The sequence below is a fragment of the Mastigoproctus giganteus genome, chromosome 6, assembly GCF_048544385.1.
Source record: "Mastigoproctus giganteus isolate SK-2022 chromosome 6, ASM4854438v1, whole genome shotgun sequence".
NCBI classification, from domain to species: Eukaryota; Metazoa; Arthropoda; class Arachnida; order Uropygi; family Thelyphonidae; genus Mastigoproctus; species Mastigoproctus giganteus.
Genome location: NC_143580.1, coordinates 126,557,764 through 126,578,286, shown reverse-complemented (window position 1 = coordinate 126,578,286; position 20,523 = coordinate 126,557,764). Strand labels below are relative to the sequence as shown.

The following is a 20,523-nucleotide window of genomic DNA, read 5'->3' as shown; positions in this document are numbered from 1 at the left end:
ATACGTTGCTCTGGGGTTGCTGTTTCCCATGTGTAGTACTTTACATTTATCAATGTTAAACTTCATTTGCCACCTCTCAGCCCATCTGCTCAACCTTTCCAGATCCTGTTGCAGCAGCATAGTGTCAGTAGTGTCCTTGACAACCCTGCCAACCTTTGTATCGTCTGCAAACTTGGACATTAAGCCCGATATACCATCATCAATATCATTTATAAATACAGAAAACAATAATGGACCCAACACTGAGCCCTGAGGGACTCCACTAATAACATCAGTCCACGATGCGCAGTGTCCATTGATTACCACTCTGTCTTCTCGCCCTCAACCACCCCTTTATCCATAGCAGCAATTTGCCTCCAATGTCACACTGCTCCAATTTGTGTAGCAGTCTTCCATGTGCAACAGTATCAAAAGCCTTTCTAAGATCCAAGTATATAATATCAAAGTTATTCCCTGCATCCAGTTCTTTTGTGACTGCATCATAGTATCCAATCAAGTTGGTCAGGCAAGACTTCCCCTTAACAAAACCATGCTGTGTCCGAGCTATAACTGAAGTCTTGTCTAGATGATCCTGCAGTGCTTCTTTAACCAGTGCCTCCATTAATTTTCCGGGAACAGAAGTTAAACTAACAGGTCTATAATTACTTGTGTCGCCCTTTGCTCCTCCTTTGTGAATTGGGGTCACATTTGCACATCTCCAGTCCATGGATACTTCCCCTGAGTCCAAGGAAGCTCTCATAATTATGGCTAAGGGTTTGCTTACTTCCTTTGCTGCCTCCTTTAATATAACTGGATAGATCCCATCCACCCCGGGTGCCTTTCTTGTGTTTATCTTCAACAGTTTCTCCTCCACTTTACTCCCAGTTATTTCAAGATTCTGTAGCTTACTGCTAGAGTTGAATACACCTCTGGCATTCCCCTCGCTGAATAACTCCTCATGTGTGAATGTCGATGCAAAATATTCATTTAGTTTGTTAGCTACCTGAGCAGGATCATCAACACTTGACCCATCAATATCAAGTGGACCAATCTGATTCATCCCCTTCCTTTTAGAGTTTACATAAGTAAAGAACTCTTTGCTGTTTTTCTTTGCATCCCTTGCCAAGGATTTCTCGTAATCTGCCTTCACCTGCCTAACCTCCTTTGTAACTTGGTTGCATATCAACTTGTATCTATCATAGGCTTCTGTGTCATGTGTTAATTTGTATGTATCCCATTCATTTTTCTTCTCTGCCATATGCCTCATTAGTTCATCTGACATCCATTTTGGCCTAAACCTTGAACAATATTTCTTAGTTGGTATGTAAAGCCTAGTAGCTTCCAAGATAAGTTCTTTGAATGCTTCCCATTTTGAATTTGCTGTTGGTAACATCATCAGTTGGTCCCACTGTATAGAATTTAAATACTGTCTCAGTCCATCGTAGTCGCCTTTACGGAAGCAATAACCCTTCCCTTTACCCCTAATGGTAGTTACCTCTTTGAGTAAATCCCACTTCAGCACACTGTGATCACTGCCACCTAGTGGTTCGTTTATCTGCAGATTCTTAATGCATGAAGAATCACTGCTGATAATCAAATCAAGAGTATTACTCCCTCTAGTTGCCTCCCGAACATGCTGATGTAGAAAACAATCATCCAATAAATCCACAAAAGTCCTGCTAGTGTGTGAGTAACCAGCCCCCAAATTCCAGTCAATATCTGGGAAATTAAAATCTCCCATTATAAGACACTCTGATTTACTGGCCCACTCTATTTCCCTGTACAGTTCCTTATTATACTCATCAGAGTCATTAGGCCTATAGCACACTCCTACTCTCAATTTTGATCTCCCAATGTTTATGTCACACCAAACTGACTCCACACTGCACTGTCCAGCGATGTCGACTGGCTTCACTTCCTTGGTTTTTATGTGTTTCTTAACTAATAACATAACCCCTCCTCCCTTCCTATCCTGTCTATCCTTTCTGTAGATGTTGTACTCCCCAAATTGCAGTTCTGCATCCCTTATATCTGTGTGACACCACGTCTCTGATATCCCAACTATATCTGCCTTCGATGTTTTGAGCAATACCTCAAATTCATCAAATTTATTTACTAAACTCCTAGCATTGGTGTACACGCAATTATACCTGCACCTGTTTCTATTCTTAGCTACCCTAACACAACCCATGTGTTTACTTGTACCACAATGGCTCCCAGCAGTCTCTGAAATACCATGCATCTTGTTTTTCAGGCTTCTGCTCATTCTAATAGAAGCAGTGCAAGAATCTCTTTCACCTCTGCCAGTGGCTACTGTCAATCTATTGGTCTTTGTCTCCTCCCAGGCTAGCAGTTTTCCGACCCACCTAACACTGCCTCAATAGCATCAGCAAATATTCTTGCACCCTTTCTATTTAAGTGTATCCCATCCCTGTAGAAGCAATCTCTCCTGTTAACAAGTACAGTCCAGGCTGAAAAAAATTCTACCCCTTGAGCCTTGCACAATCTTTCCAGGGCCGAATTGATCGGCAAGGCTCTCATCATATACTCCCTCCTATCGTGTCTGGGCAGAATTGCAGACACTTTCAAATTCAACCCTAATTCTCGGCTTTTGTTCAACAGTGACCTGTACTTGTTAAGTAATTCTGCCGGTCTCCTACTCTTAATATTATTAGTGCCAACGTGTACAACTATATCACCTTTTGTGCCCTTAAAAGATGATATTCGCTCTACAACGTCATCAACCTTTGCCCCTGGCAGACATACCCTGGTCCTGTTCCACCTATCTTTTTTACAAAGCATGTTCCCCGTTTCCCTGACAATAGAGTCACCAACTACTAGTTCCTTCGGGGTTGTCTCTGTGTCACGCGATGCCCAAGTGCAAGCTCTGGCGTTGATGTGGGCAGCTGAGAGCTTGATGGGCCCCTATCCTTCCTAAATACATTATACAAGCCGTACTTAAACTCATCGTCCCCAATTTCCGGGTGGCACCACATCTCTGTAAGCCGTTTTATGTCCACGTAACTTGTTTTAACCAGCAGTTCAAATTCGCTCATTTTATTGACAACACTTCTACTATTACTGTATAAACAATTAAGAGACTTACTTTTCTTGTATATTTAACAACCCTTGAAGTTTTTTAAGCTCTGTTCCCTGATATTAGCTACCCATTCACGTGATATGTTTCTGCCCCCAGAACATCTAGATAATACATCCAGTTGGGGTAACAGATATGAACTCTTAAGGTATGTGCAAGAGTTACTTTCACCAAAATTATCAGATAAACTCGGGTCAGTATTACCCACATCCCCCCCCCCCCAACTAGCAGTTTCCCTGAACCTTTAAGGTATCCTCAATAATACTGGCAAAAGCTTTTGCACCACCTTTGTTTAAGTGTATCCCGTCTCTACAAAACAAATTCCTTCTACCTACAAGTGTGGGCCATGCTGATAGAAATTTCCCCCCTAAAGCCTTGCAGATTCCTTCAAGTCTTGAGTTAATCCACATGGCTCTTAACATATAATCCCTCCTATCGTGTCTGGGCAGAATTGCAGACACATAGACATTATGGCCTAGCTCGCGACATTTCCTCAGCATGGTCCTGTATTTTTCCAACAAATCGTCAGATCATGTACGTTTAATATCATTAGTCCCCACATGAATAATAATATTCTCTTTTCCCCCTTTAAAATCTGACAATCTGTTGGTGACATCATCAATAGTTGCCCTGGTTCTACTTCACCTATCCTTATTACAAAATATATTCCCCATTTCCCTGACAATGGAGTCTCCTAATAAAACAATGTCCTTTTTAACCAGAGTAGTTTGCACTTGATTTTTCTGTTTTGAGGCTCTCAGGTGTGCATCCCTTGGTAGATTGCTGGAGTCTTGCATTCCTGACGAGCTCCCAGATGCATTATTCTCGAGGGCAAGCACCCGTTTTTTCAGGGACTGAAATTGTTCCATCAGTGCACTAAATTGTAATTTAAGATCGGTGCACTCCTTACATTGATCACAAAGAAAAGAATCCCCAGGTGAGGTAGGATTAGTCACCATGTCGGCCTTGGAAAACATTCCAAAGGTTCCACAACGGATTAAATCATTACACACCCGTAAATCGCCATCGGCTATTTCCATGTGAGTCACGATACCCTGTGACGTGTTTAAGGCAGATCTCATAACTACCATTATAAAATTAAATAAATATCAATGGAGGTTAACTTTAAAAAATTATATCTATAATATTATTAAAATCAAACTGTTACAGGAAAACCTATAACAAAATAATCCAACAATATCTAAATAAATCAAATATTTAAAAGCACTATCCAAAAGTAAACCACTTAACTGAGGAGCCCTGACTAAGCCCAACCGCTCACCTTGAATGCCAACACTGAAAACTCCATCTATAGACAAATTATGTTACCCATCTATAGACAAATTCATTGGAAAAGTTTGGTGAAACTCAAGCCATTTCTCTTGACATTTCAAAGGCTTTTGGTCATGTTTGGCATAAAGGTCTTCTAAATAAGCTTCCATCCTGTGATTTGCAAGCTGTTCTTTGTAACAGAAGGCCAGTTTTCTCTCTAACCGCTCACTGCAGGTGATGGTGGATGGTTCTCTGTTGTCTAACTTGTCCACTAATGCTGGTGTTCCCCAAGGTTCAGTTCTTTCTGCCACTCTTTTCCTCTTGAATATTAATGACATTTTTCCATTGACTGGAAATCCTATCAATAGTTTTACTGACAATAACACATTGCATTCTACCTTCCAGTTTGAGAAACCTTGCCCTGCTCAAAGAGCTTCAACTTCTCAAGTATCCACTGCCAAATCCTTAAATAAATGCTGATCTCCAGATAATTCTCCAGTGGGGCTAAAGATAACTTAATTTCAATCCTTCTAAAGCTCAGTCCTGTCTTACATCTTGCAAAAAGGTTTATTCTGCTCCTATGCTTATCTTCGATGATGCTCCGATTTCTAGGCAAGATATTGGGTATTATCCTGACTAATAATCTCTCTTGGCATGAAGCACATTAGAAATATTGCTTCCTCTGCATCTAGTAAACTGGGGTTTGTCTTTCGCGCTCAGCATTACTTTTCTTCCAAAGAGTTGTTGACTCTATAGAAATCACAAATCTGCCCTACTATGGAATGTTGTTCCCACATGTGGTGCGATGCCCCCAAAACCTCTCTCAGGCTTCTAGACTCCATTCAGAAGAGGGCAGTTAAGCTAATTGATGTCTCATCTCTAACAGAGTCTCTTCACTCTCTGTCTCATAACTTTGTTTCTGTTGAATGCCTTTTCTATAGATACCTGCATGGTACGGTTCTTCTGAATTGGCTTCTATAATTCCTGTTCTCTCTTTCAAAGTAGCCAGAACACGTGCAACCAGTCAACATCATTTTCAAACAACATTCATCGTGTCCAAGTTCAAACTCACAGAACCAACTTTTCTTCTTCCTCATTTATTCATTCAATTTCTGTTTTCTGGAACCACCTTCCTTCATACGTATTTCCTGAAAATTACAATCTACAAAAGAAGTTTAATGTCAACAAGTATTTTCTTTCAACTTTTCAACCCATTCACGATACTAGGTACTATAAGTTCTGAAAAAAAAAAAAAAAATTACCTATACATAACAATGAACCTTGAGAATGAAAAAAAAAATTTGTATGGAAAACATATTTATTTAACATGATATACTGTAAGATAGTAAACTAATTATTATTGGAGATATGGTTTCTTTCTTTGGCAGTTTTTACTTTTTATTTAATTTTATTTTACTTTATTGTTTATTATTAGTTATATTTTGTAGTTTACAATATGTAAATCTAAGCAGACAACTTTACAGAGTTTTTAATGTGAACCCCCAGGGTTCACAAACCTCCGGTTGGGAACCGCTGGTGTAATGTAATGTGAAATAAGAATAACTATGATACCAGAATAAAAGCAAGACATGATTTTTTTTACATCTTTAACAATAACGAAATGACAAGCATCCCTCTGTATAGTCAAAGAATTCTTTAGCTGTGTATTCAAGCAAAATATCAAGCACTTGTTGATATTATTGAATTTATGAAAATAGTGATCCATAATAGCTAAATTATGATTACAGAAAAAAAAAAAAAAAAAGTTCTTTCTTGTTTTTCTGGAAAATTACATAATTCTGTGGTAATTTAGTGTTAAATACCTAACCAGTCATTGAAACAGGTTTTGTGTATGCTACTGGGCAATTCAGTGTCACACTTGTTGCATCTTCTCTTATTGTATCCTGACAACTGGTTAATTAAACTTGCTCGTAAACCTTTAATAATTCCAGAGCATATATCTTAAATGCACGCATGTGTGTGCACATGCACACCTATTTTTCACTCCTTTTCTAAATTATTTCTAATTTTCAGGTATTCTATGAAGAAGAATTGGATGTTCCGTTGGTTCTTTTTAATGAAGTACTTGACCATGTGTTAAGAATTGATAGGATATTCAGGCAACCACAGGTATTTTTTTTTATCTGGAATGAATTATTTCAGTGTTGGACTTTTTAAATATATAAACAATTCTAGCCACTTTAAGAGTAATAATCTATCCATACCTGCCAACCCTCCAGATTGAAGGGACTCCATCCCCTCTCCATCCAGTCTTCTGATTGCCATTGTGGTGTAGTTTTTCTGTCTTCACAAAAATTGTAAACCTATAGCTTTACTACTAAACTTGGAAATTTAAAAAAAAAATCTGGAAATTTGTGCACTAATTCCTTTGTTTGTATATGGTTTAATTGCACATCAGGTATACCACTCTGTGCTGCATAACATAATGTGGTACATGGAATACACAAAACAGAACAAAATATTAGATACCCTGTAACATCAAACTGTAATTTCTCTTTACGTTTGGCATAAAGCTGTGTGTGATTTAACAATGTCCTTCATGAAGATGCCAGAAAAATACACCATAGTATTAATCAAGATTTTCTGTTTAATATAAAATTTAAAATAGTTTAACAGGTTTACTTTGTATAGTGTATATAGATTTGATTTTTCATTTTGTGTTACAAAAATGCAGTTCTAATCAAATGTTAACAGACGAATTATGCATAGCAAAAGAAAAGGCATAGTGCATAGGAAGAAATGTGAAATAGATGTAGCATTAATTCAAAGTAAAGATAATGTGATATGTGCAGGATGCTTATTCACATCCTTTTACCATAGAACATATCTTCTTCTGAGCTGCTCAGGTGATAGTGGAACATTTTTTTTTTTTTTTTTCAGAAATATCTTTCCCATTAGTGAAAGAAATATCAGTCCTATGGGGGGGGGGAAAGGTGTAGGCATTGATACTAGCTACATCGAATTGTATTCTGTAGTTTCACTCTTGTAGTGCATGTCTTCTGCTTTTTCTGTGCCTCCACAAAAGAAGCGAAATTGGTTATCCTTGCAAATTGAAAATTCACAAGGATAATCTCTTGTCCTAAACAAAATGAATCATAAGAATTTTCCGGTGAATGGCTGAGTGATATTTATATATACTAGTGAATTTTTGTTCTTCTACTCAATAAACTGGCTTTGACACTGTTATATAGTAGGGTACCTCTGTCTTTAGCATTTTTGGAGGGGGTCATGTTTTCTGATAACTTTATTTCTTATTCTGGGAACCTGATAACACATTTTTACATTAACTTGGATGCTGCTATATGAACACTGCAGTAAGTCTCAGAACAGAAGACATACCAGACAGGACATATGTCACTTGTCCTGATAATTTGTTCCTCCTCAACAAAATATTCTTTGGAAGTGTGTGTGTGTGTGTGTGTGTGTGTGTGTAAAATATATCAAATATAATACCAGTGAATTAAAACCTGTAGAAATAGTGGGAAGATAAAATAAACTGGATATGTCAAATGTACCAAAGCAAGCAATGTGTGTGTTGGAAATATGAGTTACACGAAAAGCCAGAAGGAAGAGATGACTGAAATCTAAATAAAAGAAATAATTAAAAGTAGTGACCTGTAAAATAAAATTGATTACATGAAAATAAAGGTAGCTGGCATCAGGTAAGAGTCGGCAAATTTGGATATCGTTCAAAAAAGGGGGGGAGTAGAGCAAAAATGCAATTAAATCTGATGTCAACAAAAGTAAAAGTTGATGCATGATCAGGTATTTCAGCAGGGGACTACACATGCCCATGCATCAAAGGACTGCATTTCTATACTTGCCCAAAGCTTGAGTAAGAGAAGAAAATTTTGAAAATAAAACACAAAGATCAAAAAAGAAATAACTCTTACAAAGTATGGACAAGGTAGTCCCTACGCACTGTTTATAATGAAAGTTACGGTAAAATTAAAATCAATTGTGAAATTATTTAAAGTACAATAAGAATTGAAGCAAATGAAAAGTGGCTAACACCAATAACAAATGCCGACATAATGAAAGATTGAAAACAAAATCTGATAAAAGGAGATCTAAAATTGAAAGTTAAGTGTTAATTTTTTGAAAATCTATGCCTGAGATACAGAAAAGAAAGGGCTGGAAATGACAGTGGAAAAACAAGTAGTCATTGCAATAGCTGCTCCTAAAGCGGAAACAAACAGGAACAATTCTATGCATTCATAATTTATAGTAATAAAACTAACGTGAGAGAGAGTCGAGAAAAATTGACAGCCAGTGACTGCTATAATCAATTTCGAAAAACAATATATAAAATGAATATACATTAAATTTTAGACGAAAAAAATCATTTTAATTCTTTATTTTATTCATATTTCTTCTATTTTTTCCTTTTGGCTTTCCGTATAACTCATTTATTACTATATATATATATATATATATATATATATATATATATATATTAACTAATTACAATAAGATAAATTAAGAAAATTATTTAAGGTAAAAGGAACAATAAACCTGGGTGGCAAGCAAATTCGAGGTCAAGTTTACAAAGGGCGATTAAATTGCGATCTTTCTCAGTGATAAAAGTTCATTTTAAGCTGTATCATTCTCTATTAGCAGTTCATTTATAATTCAGTTCTACACTTGGAAAGTCGCAATTAAGAACAGAGAGGAAATTCGTCTTTCTTTTTCATTATGTATATTACTTTCTTTTTTTACTAACCAACTACTTATCTAACCGCTTGGCTTCCCCATGGCAGGGCTAGAAACCTGGAAGGGAAAGTCGAATCCCCCAGGGCAAAAAGGAACCAACCATGAACTATGACGATTACCCAGAGTCTGGGCAGCCTAGGCGCTCATCCAGTACTGTTAGTGATGCTGACCATGAAATTGGGGGCGCCTCCGTAGCCAGGTGGGAAGGAGCAGCAGTGCGTAGCACACACTTCTTGATCAGACCAGGGTTCAAGCCCGTCACCTCCAAATACGTAGGATGCGGAGAGGTTAAGGAATGACCACCGCATATCCCAGAGCAATATGGCCTTAGTTGCTAATGCTCCAAATAACTAACTAACTAACTGACCATGAAATTACCCATGATGCGACAGTCTAAACAACAGCATACAGACACTGACCAACAGGAATGCCCATCATTCTTTATCTTACATAGTCTGTCGGACAACTCTATGAGCACTCTCTCACCATTTCTTATTCAGAAATGTTTGGAAAATGTGGCAGGCTCTCCCAAAATGGTGAGAAGACTCTGATCTGGAGACCTCTTGGTAGAAACAGTGAGTCATGCACATTCTGAGAGACTGCTGAAACTAATGACATTTGGAGGACTACCCATTCAAGTCACCCCACATGCAACTTCCAAGGGACTAATTGCAGAGTGGGATTTGATAAATGTAACAGATGAACTGGCCCAGGAACTCAAACATCAAAAAGTGGTACAAACCAAACACATCATGATCAGGAAATGACATTTGCAACACCTATCTTACCATACAGTGCAAAAGCTGGCTATCTCAACTCCTGAGTACGACCCTCTATTCTGAATCCTATAAGATGCTACAAGTGCCAAAAATTTGGTCATGCGCAAATGGCTTGTCGATGAGATTCAGTCTGTCCAAACTGTGGGTCAAAAGAACATTCACAAACAGACTGTGATGCCAAAACACCGCATTGTTCAAACTCCCAAGAAAACATATGCAGCAGCAATGCAAAAATATTAATCAACTGCAACACAAACTGAAGTATCAGTTCCCCTAACCATATCGATTATGGATTGGACCTGATATATACTGTCACCATCGATGAAACAGACTCCAAAGGAGCAAAAAGTAGTAGATAGAGCCAACAACAACACCCCAGTCACAGTCCCACCAACTACCCCACATAGAGCATCAGATATTTCAAAATCGAAAACTGACTCAGTTCCAAATAGGAAGGCAAACAGCATCACTTCAGTAAACATGGACACCGATAATAATGCTCACCCAAATGAACCTATCCTAGACCTTTATGCAGAAGATGAAATGGATACTGGACACCCAATCTTTCCAAGAAGAGAAAAATGAAACTCGATTGCCACAAACAGCCTGGGAATAAAAAAAGAATCAGAATCATCCTCATGTAACAAAACCAAATAATGCACCAAAACATACAGTGGAACTGTAAGTAACATTGATGACATCTGAGTTAATTACCAAGGGACTAATTGGAGAGTGGGATCTGATAAATGTAACAGATGAACTGCCCAGGAACTCAAACATCAAAAAGTGGTACAATCCAAACGCAAAACCCTCCCCACTTCTCAACTGGAATGGGCCAAAGCTTTCTTCTCCTACGGATCCCATAGGCATCTGCCTACAAGAGATGAATTTAACATGGCATGTCTCTCTCTCTCTCTCTGTCTCTCTGTCTGTCTCTCTCTCTGTCTCTCTGTCTGTCTCTCTCTCTCTCTCTCTCTCTCTCTCTCTCTCTCTCTCAGTTAAGAATTATGCACTTTTTAGGAGAGACAGAACTACTACAAATAATGCTCATGGAGGGGTAGCCATACTCTTAGACTCAAGAGTAGCTTGCAGACTCATCCCTTTACAAACCTCTGTTGCAAACAGAGGTTTGTAAAGCTGTTGTTTTCAAAGCTGTTGCAACACGTATAGTGATTGCTGTATTACTTTGACACTTGTCTCTATCTACTTATCGCCCACCTATCTTTCACTCCTATACCATGATTGAACTGGAAGATCTTATTCTGAAGTTGCCACCCCCTATCTGTTTATTGTGTAACTTCAACGGAGAACCCAATTGTGGGGTTCTCCCAATGCAGATGGACGAGGACAACTAATCGAACAGCTTGCTGACAGACAAAACCTGACTATACTGAATACCCACTTGCCAACTTACATCCATTTCTCTATGGGTATAACTTCTGCAATAGATTTCTCCATCTGCTCTCCGTCCCTCTTTCCTAGTATTTAGTGCACGGCCCTCGACAACCCACTCAATAGTGATCACTTTACATTAATATGTAAGATTCAAACAGCACATTCCATAATTTTCGCAGACACGTAAAATGGAAATTTTCCAAAGCAGATTGGGCAAAATTCACTTCCTGGGTGTCCTTTGATGAACAGATCATCGAAACTTGTCCTATCGACACAGTTACCAATCACATTACGAGACAAATATTGGCTGCTGCATGCACTGCGATCCCACAATCACAGTCAACAATCCATAGAACCATAACTTATTGGTGGAATGAAGAGTGCAAAGGTGCAAAAAAAGAAAAAAAAAAACGAGCATGGAATCTGTTTCGAAAACATCCTACCACCGCCAATCTTATAAACTACAAGAGACTCAGAAAAGGCCAGTCATATTAGGAAGAAAGCAGAAAGATAATTTTGGATTTGATTTGCGAGCTCGATTAATAAAAATACTGATTGAAGAATAATATGGAGAAAAATAAAACAACTAAATGGCAAATTTCCCCCATTATCCTCCCCACTCCTCAACTGGAATGGGCCGAAGCTTTCTTCTCCTACAGATATAGCAAATGCTTTAGGGACTGTTTTTTCAGTTATCTGCCTCAACAGCATATGATACATCATTCCAAAAGACCAAAGTATTAGCCGAAAAGTCCAAACTGAATTTCACACCTACAAGTACATGTTCTTTACCCTATAATCAACCGCTTGCAATGCTTGATCTTCAAGAAGCCATATCTACCTCAAAAAACAGCAGGCCCCGATGGAATATATTACAAAATGCTCCAACACTTAGAAAAAAAGTGTCTCTTCACTGCTGACCTTTTTTTCAATTGCATCTTCCTTGAACATTCTTTTCCCCAGTTCCTAGCATCACTCCTATATAATAGCAATTCCCAAACCAGGAAAAGATCATTCCATTCATGAAAACTATAGACCCATTTCTCTCACCAGCTGCTTAAGTAAAACCCTGGAAAAAATAATTCACTGTCGACTTACTCGGTTTCTTGATTCTAAAAATATAATTTCTGACAATCAATTTGGTTTCAGAAAGAATAGATCAGCCCTGGATCTCATGGTCAAAGCAGAAACAAACATCAGGAATGCACTCATTTGAAATAAGCATCTCATCCTACAAGGCTCTGCTCAGTGCCACCTTATTTGCAATAAGAATAAATCATGACTAAAAATATTCCCAACACTGAATTCATTTCTCTATACCAATGATCTCACTGTTTCTTGCAGTTTTCAAAACATGACCTTCATTGAGCGGCAGCTCCAAATTTAAATGAATAATAATCAGCTATGGATGGCACAGAATGGATGTCAACTCTCTTGTTCAAAATCTAAAGTCGTTCACTTTTGTAACAAATTGAAGATGCATCCAGATCCAGAGGTACACTTAAAAAATCATCCTATCTCAGTTGTGAACAGCATTCGTCTCCTTGGTCTGACTTTCTATAGTAAATTGAACTTCCTGGATCATGTTAATCATCTACGGACGTCTTGCTAGAAAAAAATGAACTTACTTCGTCATTTCTTCAACATCATGGGGCGCACATCGGTACACGTTACTTCATTTGTAGAGCCCTAATCAGATCTCGCCTTGATTACGGTGCCCCAGTGTATGATTCTGCTAGGGAGAGCATGCTAGCATGACTTGCACCAATTCAACACTCTGCCCTGAGGATTTAAGTGCTTATAGAACTTCGCCACTTCAAAGTCTTTACATTTAAACTCATGAACTTCCTCTAAACCTCAGGAGAAAGATGTTACTTCTCAACTATACAACTTATACAACTAAATTCCAAAGTCTACCTGCCCATCCCATTAGGCCGATACTTAATGACCCTCAGTTCACAATGTTCTATAGAAATAAACCCAGGGCAGTTCAACCATCTGCTCTCAAAGCTAACGCATTATTGCAAACTTGGAATATCCATCCTGACAAAGTTCTCCAAGATTCAAACATGAATCCCCCATGATCCTGCATTAAACCACCCTGTGACAGTTATTTTCTAAACTGGGGAAAGCACTCTCTTGCAAATGTCAATATGCAACAAGTCCATATTTCCCACATGCAAAATTACTAGCATTTTACAAAAATATATAGTGATGGGTCAAAATCTGAGAGTGGAGTGGGTGCAGCAGCCGTTTTCCCTCATAAAACCTTCTCCATATAAATTCCCGATGAATGCAGCAGCTATACAGCTGAACTGTGCGCCATCAAACTTGCAATAGAAAATATTCTCCATCTGTCCATCCAAAAAAAGCATGATATACACACAGACTCCCAGGGTGTGCTTATAGCTTTACAGAGTACTTCTTCTGAAACACATCCTTTAATAAAATTCATAAAATCCAAACTGATGCATCTCCAAGAACTCCAGGAAGTGGTCATTTTCTGCTGGATTCCAGGCCATGCTGGGATACCGGGAAATGAATGTGTGGACTATACCACTAAACATCCACCTACAGAGAATGATCACAGTTGTGTTCTATATCTTGACTTCAAAAGTAACATACAAAGAATATGTAGAGAACAATGGAGAATTAAATGGCATGCCCAAACGCATAATAAACTCTGCCAAATAAAACCTGACCCGCAGTTATGGACCTCCAGTTTCTGTATAAAAACAGAAGAGAGGAAGTAATCTTAACCAAAGCGCGAATTGACCACGGTCATCTTACCCACCTTTATCTCATCACAGATAATGATCCTCCACAATACACACATTGCAACACTCCACTTACAATGAAGCATATTCTTGTTGAGTATACTTTATACACCACTGCCTTCCAAGACCCTTAACTTTCTGACAAACCACTTTCTGACAAACCAAGGATAAAGAATCCTTGACACTCTGCCACATCATAGGTAACAACTAATCTGCTGGAGTTCTTTCAGATAAAATACGAAAGAGATAAAATTATGTGATCGTTTTTGAATAATGCGTAAGTCTCCATGCATGTGTAGCATTCATAATGTTGATAGTTGCAATATGACCTAAGTAGCCCTTGCACCAAAAACAACAACAAAAGGAACAACAATTAAATTAAAATTAACATTGCAAACATTGGGGCAGCACTAATGAATAATCTGCCGCATGTTGCTTGAAATTAGAATATAAATTAAATCGAATACCAGTAGAATGGCAAACTAGTGAGTGAAAATAAACTAAACCACACTTGTAAAACAAAAAAAGGGGGGGGGGGATTGAAGTGAAAGGTATTGCAGAAGAGAACGTTCATGGAATAATTTTGAAAGAGCCAACCAAAATATATAATATCAAATAACGATAAATATTTTTGAATATTCTAATTTACATAAATTTAGCAGCACCCGGTTCTAGCACCAGGTCCAAATTGTGTGAAATATCATTTAAGAATGTAGCAAAAACCAACTACAATAGTGGACCAGCTAAAATTATAAATAAAATGAAATAGGCTCACCATTATGACCCATCTCGATGGAGGACCACCAGGCCAATGCTGTCAGGGAATCATTGCATTTCGAACATTAGACAAATCCAAGCATGCAAGAACCAATACCCTGATTGATGTGCGAATGCAATGGATTTGAATAATGATGGCCCTTATGCAGTGATAAATTATAATAGAACGGAACCTATTACGCACATGGCAGCGCCATACCGTGACAAAATCACTGTTGAGCCGGAATAAATAACAGAAATTGGGTTATAGAGAGCAGTATAACTGAACGTTATACTGCCCTCTATAGCCCAACGCCCTTTACGTTAGCTGTCAACTCAGTGCTTCCATGTAACATAAATCAACTAATTACAGTAAGATGAAAATTAAGAAAATTAGGTTATGATAAAAGGAACAGTAATGAAATTAACATCACAAACATCAGGACAGTACTAATACATAATCCGCTGCATGTTGCTTGAAGTAAGAATAAAAATTAAATTGAATGCCAGTAGCATTCAATTTAATTCATTTAAATCGATTAAATCAATGCAAGTTTATGGTCCCTAGTTCTGGATTTATTGATCAATATATAGTATAAATATCACAATTCCTTCTTCCCTCTAAAGTGCCTTTTTACCAAGCTCCGCAGCTCACACACTCAAAGTATTTCCTCACGTGGGTGCATTTTTTAACTTTGTAATCTTTCAAGAAGCTCCAATTTTAGGCAATACATGAATTGCAGTTTCATTTGCCTTGTACAATGGGATATTGACCTTCCTATCTCTACAAGAACAATGTTCAAAAAATAATTTATAGGAGAGCATCATTTATAGGAAAGGCAGAAGAATTCTTTTTTGCTGAACCAGTGGAATATATTTTAGGTTTCTTATCCATAGTGAAAATTCCTACCTCTTTTCACATTGCTGCTTTATAATGTTTTTCTGTTGCATGACTGTCCACAGACCTAGAGAACAACAATACTTTGTCAAACCATTCATGTGAATAATCAAATTACCTTAACATTACAGACATTCCTATCTTCTATTTCTTTCAAGCCAACAACATGAAGTAGAAAACTGATGGGAATATATTTCCATTGTGCAGGAAAGCTGTCTGTAAATTTTAATTTTGAAGCAAACTAAATATAAATCATCCATTAGGATCAAGTTCAATGCCCAGGTTCATTCAGAAGAACAGTATTACCTTTAGAGAAACACACAGTATCTTCCATAGCGAAATTTTGCAAACACTTTGTCACAGTTTTGATGTATAAGCAACCCGCATATAACACGGTACATAAATAACAGTTTCTCTCTAACATGATTAGAGAATTTCAGTAAACCTCGGCGCCAAGTGTTATAGTGATCAAGCAATTTCCGAGTGATTCATAGAGGATTTACTCAAAGCCAGAGTTCTTCAGTTTGAAAAGTTTTTTGCATTCTCGTTAATCAATAATAGTATTACGAATTGTAAGCAAATTTAAGAAAGGAAAACCAACTTTCTTTCTTTTTCCTTTAGACTAACACTAACTTTTATTCTGCTTGGTCACTGCACTGCTCATTCCTTCCTGTGGCAAAGCCAGTAACCTGGGAGACGAAATCCACTCTCCCAGGGCTGAAAGGAGCAAAGATGGAAAACAGTTCATTTCCACCTTTAGAGCCATCGAGCTCAAGAATAGCAAATGACACCCAAAATGACTTCTCAATATAAGAGGTCGAAAACATCACCTAAAGAGGAGATACCAGCCTTCCTCATCTTGAACTCTCTTATCAGATCAGCCTCTGAGCAAATTATCACCCTTTCTAGTGCAGAAATGCATTGTCTGCTGCTGGTTCACCTAAATCAGTGAGGCGACTTCAGTCAGGCGATCTTATAATAGAGACTACTCAACCTCAACATTCCGTGAAGCTGTTAAAGCTCACAACCTTTGAAGGACACACAATAAAAGTTACTCCCCATGCCACCTTAAATTCCTCTAAGGGAGTAATAACAGAATGGGACTTCTTACTGTATCAGAGGAGGAAATTGTCCAGAATTACACAATCAAAAAGTCATCCAAGAAAGGAGAATAATGACCCAAAAAGATGTACGCCTGTTTCCAAAAAAGAGCATAATTCTTACTTTTTGCACTCCTAACTTACCAACATCTGTGAAAGCAGGCTACCTGCATTACCATGTGCTACTATACATTCTGAATCCCATCAGGTGCTACAAATGCCAAAAATATGGACACTCCCAGACTGCATGTCGAGATGAGGTAATATGTCCTAACTGCGGATCATAACTAATCTGATTGTACCACCACCACTTCACATTGCCTGAATTGTAAGGGTAACCGCCCAGCTTTCTCAAAAACATGTGAATTATGGAAGCAAGGGAAAATCAGAAATATAAAGTAGAGAACAAAGTGACATACTCAGAGGCAATCAAAACAGAGACAAAGCAAACTTATGCTACAACAGCTCAACCTTTACAGTCTGTAGGGATCCAGACTGAAGTATTAGTTCCTTTGAATATATCAATTGCAAACACATTCATTACTCTCTATTTCAAAACAGTGTCCTACACAAAAAAACAAGTGAACAACCCAGTAATACCCCAATTACTATACCATCGGATGTTTCCCCAACAATAAAACCAAAAGTGACAGAAACCCTGAAACTGCAAACATCACCCACCACCGGAATGGACATCAACAAACATCATGATTCAGAAGATGGCATTTTAGAATTGCATGCAACTGGTGAGATGGACATGACCCACTCTGTTTTTCCTAAGAAAGACAAAACAAAACAGATTGAAACAAGCAAGCTACAACTAAAAAAGTCAGAACTGAAAACAACACACAAAACCCATGTAATGGAAAAAATCCTTCAATGGAATTGCAGAGGCTTTTGGAACACAAAAGACGATTTACAGGATCTAATCGATCGGTATGAACTAGCTGGCATAGCCTTACAGGAAACTATATTAAATAAACGATCGTGTCCTTCCTTCAAATTATACCATCTTTAGACGAGTTAGGAGTATTGACACACCAGCTCATGGAGAGGTGGCGATTATTGTCAGAAATAACATTCCATCCAAATGTGTTTCTCTTCAGACTCCTTTTGAAGTAGTGGCAGTGCACATTGTAATTGGTATCACCATTGCAATAGCTTCTATATATCTCCCTGCTAATTTCGCTTTCTCCTCAGTTGACTTAGAAAACCCAGTAGATCAGCTGCCATCTCTGGGTGACTTCAATGCTCATCGTACACTATAGGGATCTCCAAAAATTGACAAAAGGGGTAAAATAATAGAATCGCTGCTTGATGCTCATAACTTTACTCTATTAAACACTAGTGAACCCACCTATGTCCATTTTTCTACAGGATCCATGATTGCAATAGACCTTTCACTCTGTTCTCCCTCCATATATGCCAATACAGAGTGGCCAGTTCTTGATAACTTAGTAAACAGTGATCATCTGCTGATTCTTTGCAATATTCAAACACAAGTAAAATTGTCTCCATTGCAGTGATCTATTTGGAAATTCCATAAGGCAAACAGGCATGAATATGCCTCCGTAATCGAGATTGATGATGAGATATTCCAGTCTCAGCCCATAGATAGTGTCACTGATCACATAAGTAATCAGATATTACAAGCGGCAAATTCTGCAATACCTAAATCTTTGCCTGGGAAACGAAAGACGCAGTTACTAGTGGAATCAGTAATGCACAAGTCCTAAACAGACAAAAAATTGAGCTTGGAATTTGTTTTGCAAATTCCCTTCAACTGGTAACCTTTATTAACTTTAAAAAGCTCGAGGCCAAATAAGAAGAAAAGCAAAGAAAGACGCCTGGATAAGTTTTGCTTCCACCATAAGGTGCCTCCATAGCCAGGTGGGCAGCAGCAGCAGTAGTAGTGCATAGCACACACTTCTTGATTAGACCGGGCTTCGAGCCCGTGCCCACCAAGTACGGAGGATGCGGAAAGGTCAGTAAATGACCACCACATATCGCCGGAGCAATATGGCCTTAGTTGCTAATGCTCCTAAAAACCAAATACAAGGTTTAAACAAGGACACGGACAACAGACTCATCTGGAAGAAAATTCAAGTACTTAACGGTAAATATGTGCAGTCTTCAGCCTCGATTCTAAACTAGAATGGTAGGAATTGTCTGCTCCAACAGAAATAGCAAACACATTAGCTGAGTCACTCGCCAGTATATCAGCAGTGTCTCCATATAGCAAAACCTTCCAAAAAATTAAAGCATTTGCAGAACAATATAAAATAACCTTTTATACTAAGGTATCTTGATTTAGAAATCATCCATTCACTCTAAAAGAACTTCTGGAGTCTCTCAATAAAACATCATTAAGTACTGCTGCCGGTCTGGATGGAGTTTGCTATATAATGTTAAAAAAGTTAAAGCAGTAAGTTCCCTGTTGAAATTCCAGAACCAAATATATTTAGAAAATACTTATCCATACTCATGGTGTCACTCAATTGTACTACTTTTCCGAAGCGAGGTAAGTATCATACCATACTGCATAATTACAGGCTGATATCGCTGACTAGCTGTTTAGGCAGAGTCTTAGAAAAAATGGTCCACAGGCAGTTATCGTGGCTTCCTGAAATTATCTGATAAACCGACACCAGTATGGCTTTTGGAAAAACTACTCAAGATTAGGTGTGGTGATTAAAGCAGAAGCAAACATCCACAATGCTTTCGTAAGGAGACATCTGTATTTTTTTTTTTTTTTTTTTTTTATGATAATCCCAAACACGAGAGGCAGTAGAACCGATAGTACTTAGTACCATGCTTAGGTTCGAGTTCAAGAAGATGAAAGAAGATATTTGGTGATATTAGACTTGAACTTCTGTAGACTAATTTTCAGGAATTAAGTATGAAGGAAGGTTGTTCCAGAAAATGGTAGTTGAATGAATAAACGTGGAAGATGAAAATTTGGTTCTGTGAGTTTAAAGTTGGACAGTGGCTGGTGGCAGCGTGTGTTTGGACTGTTTTGAAAGAGAGAGTGGGAATTATAGAAGCCAAATCAAAAGAACAGTGCTCATGTAAGTATCTATAGAAAAGGCACGCAGCAGAAACAGTAAGTCTATGAGACAGCAAGTGGAGAGACTCTGTTGGAGATGAATCATTAATTAACCTAACTGCCCTCTTCTGAATGGAATCTAGAAGCCTGAAAGAGATCTTGGGGGTACCACCCCAGATGTGGGAACAATATTCCTTGATAGGGCAAATTTGCAATTTGTACAGAGTGAATAGCTGTTTGGAAGAAAAGTAATACTGAAAGCAAAAGAGAACCAAGAAAATTTTTTTTTAGATGCTGAGGAAGCAATATTTGTAATGTGCTTGTGCGAAGCGAGATTAGAAGTCAGGGTAATCCCTAAACGAGATATATCATCTTGCCTAGAAATCGGAGTGTCACCAAAGCTAGGCATAGGAGCAGAAGAATCCTTTTAGCGAGATAACACAATACTGTGTTTTAGAAGGATTGAAATCAACTAAGTTGTCTTGGCCCCACTGAAGAAATACCTGGTGATCGGCATTTAAGGAATTGGTAGCAGATATTCCAGAAGTTGAAGCTGATTGAGCAGGGCAAGGTTTCTCAAAATGGAAAGTGGAATGCAATGTACTATCATCGACAAAACTATGGATATAGTTTCCAGTCAATGGAATAAAGTCATTAATAAAAAAGAGAAAAATTGGGGGAAAGAACTGA

At 38.0% G+C, this 20,523-nt stretch overlaps 1 protein-coding gene across 2 annotated transcripts in view; it reads left to right on the top strand.

Moving 5' to 3' along the window:
- Positions 1–20,523, top strand: part of Dhc64C (dynein heavy chain, cytoplasmic) — a 1,460,071-nt gene that overhangs the window by 754,129 nt on the left and 685,419 nt on the right. For both annotated transcript variants that reach the window (XM_090376486.1, XM_090376487.1), the window contains exon 52: positions 6,383–6,478. In XM_090376486.1, coding sequence (XP_090232612.1) covers positions 6,383–6,478 — 96 coding nt within the window. The remainder of the gene's footprint in view (positions 1–6,382; positions 6,479–20,523) is intronic.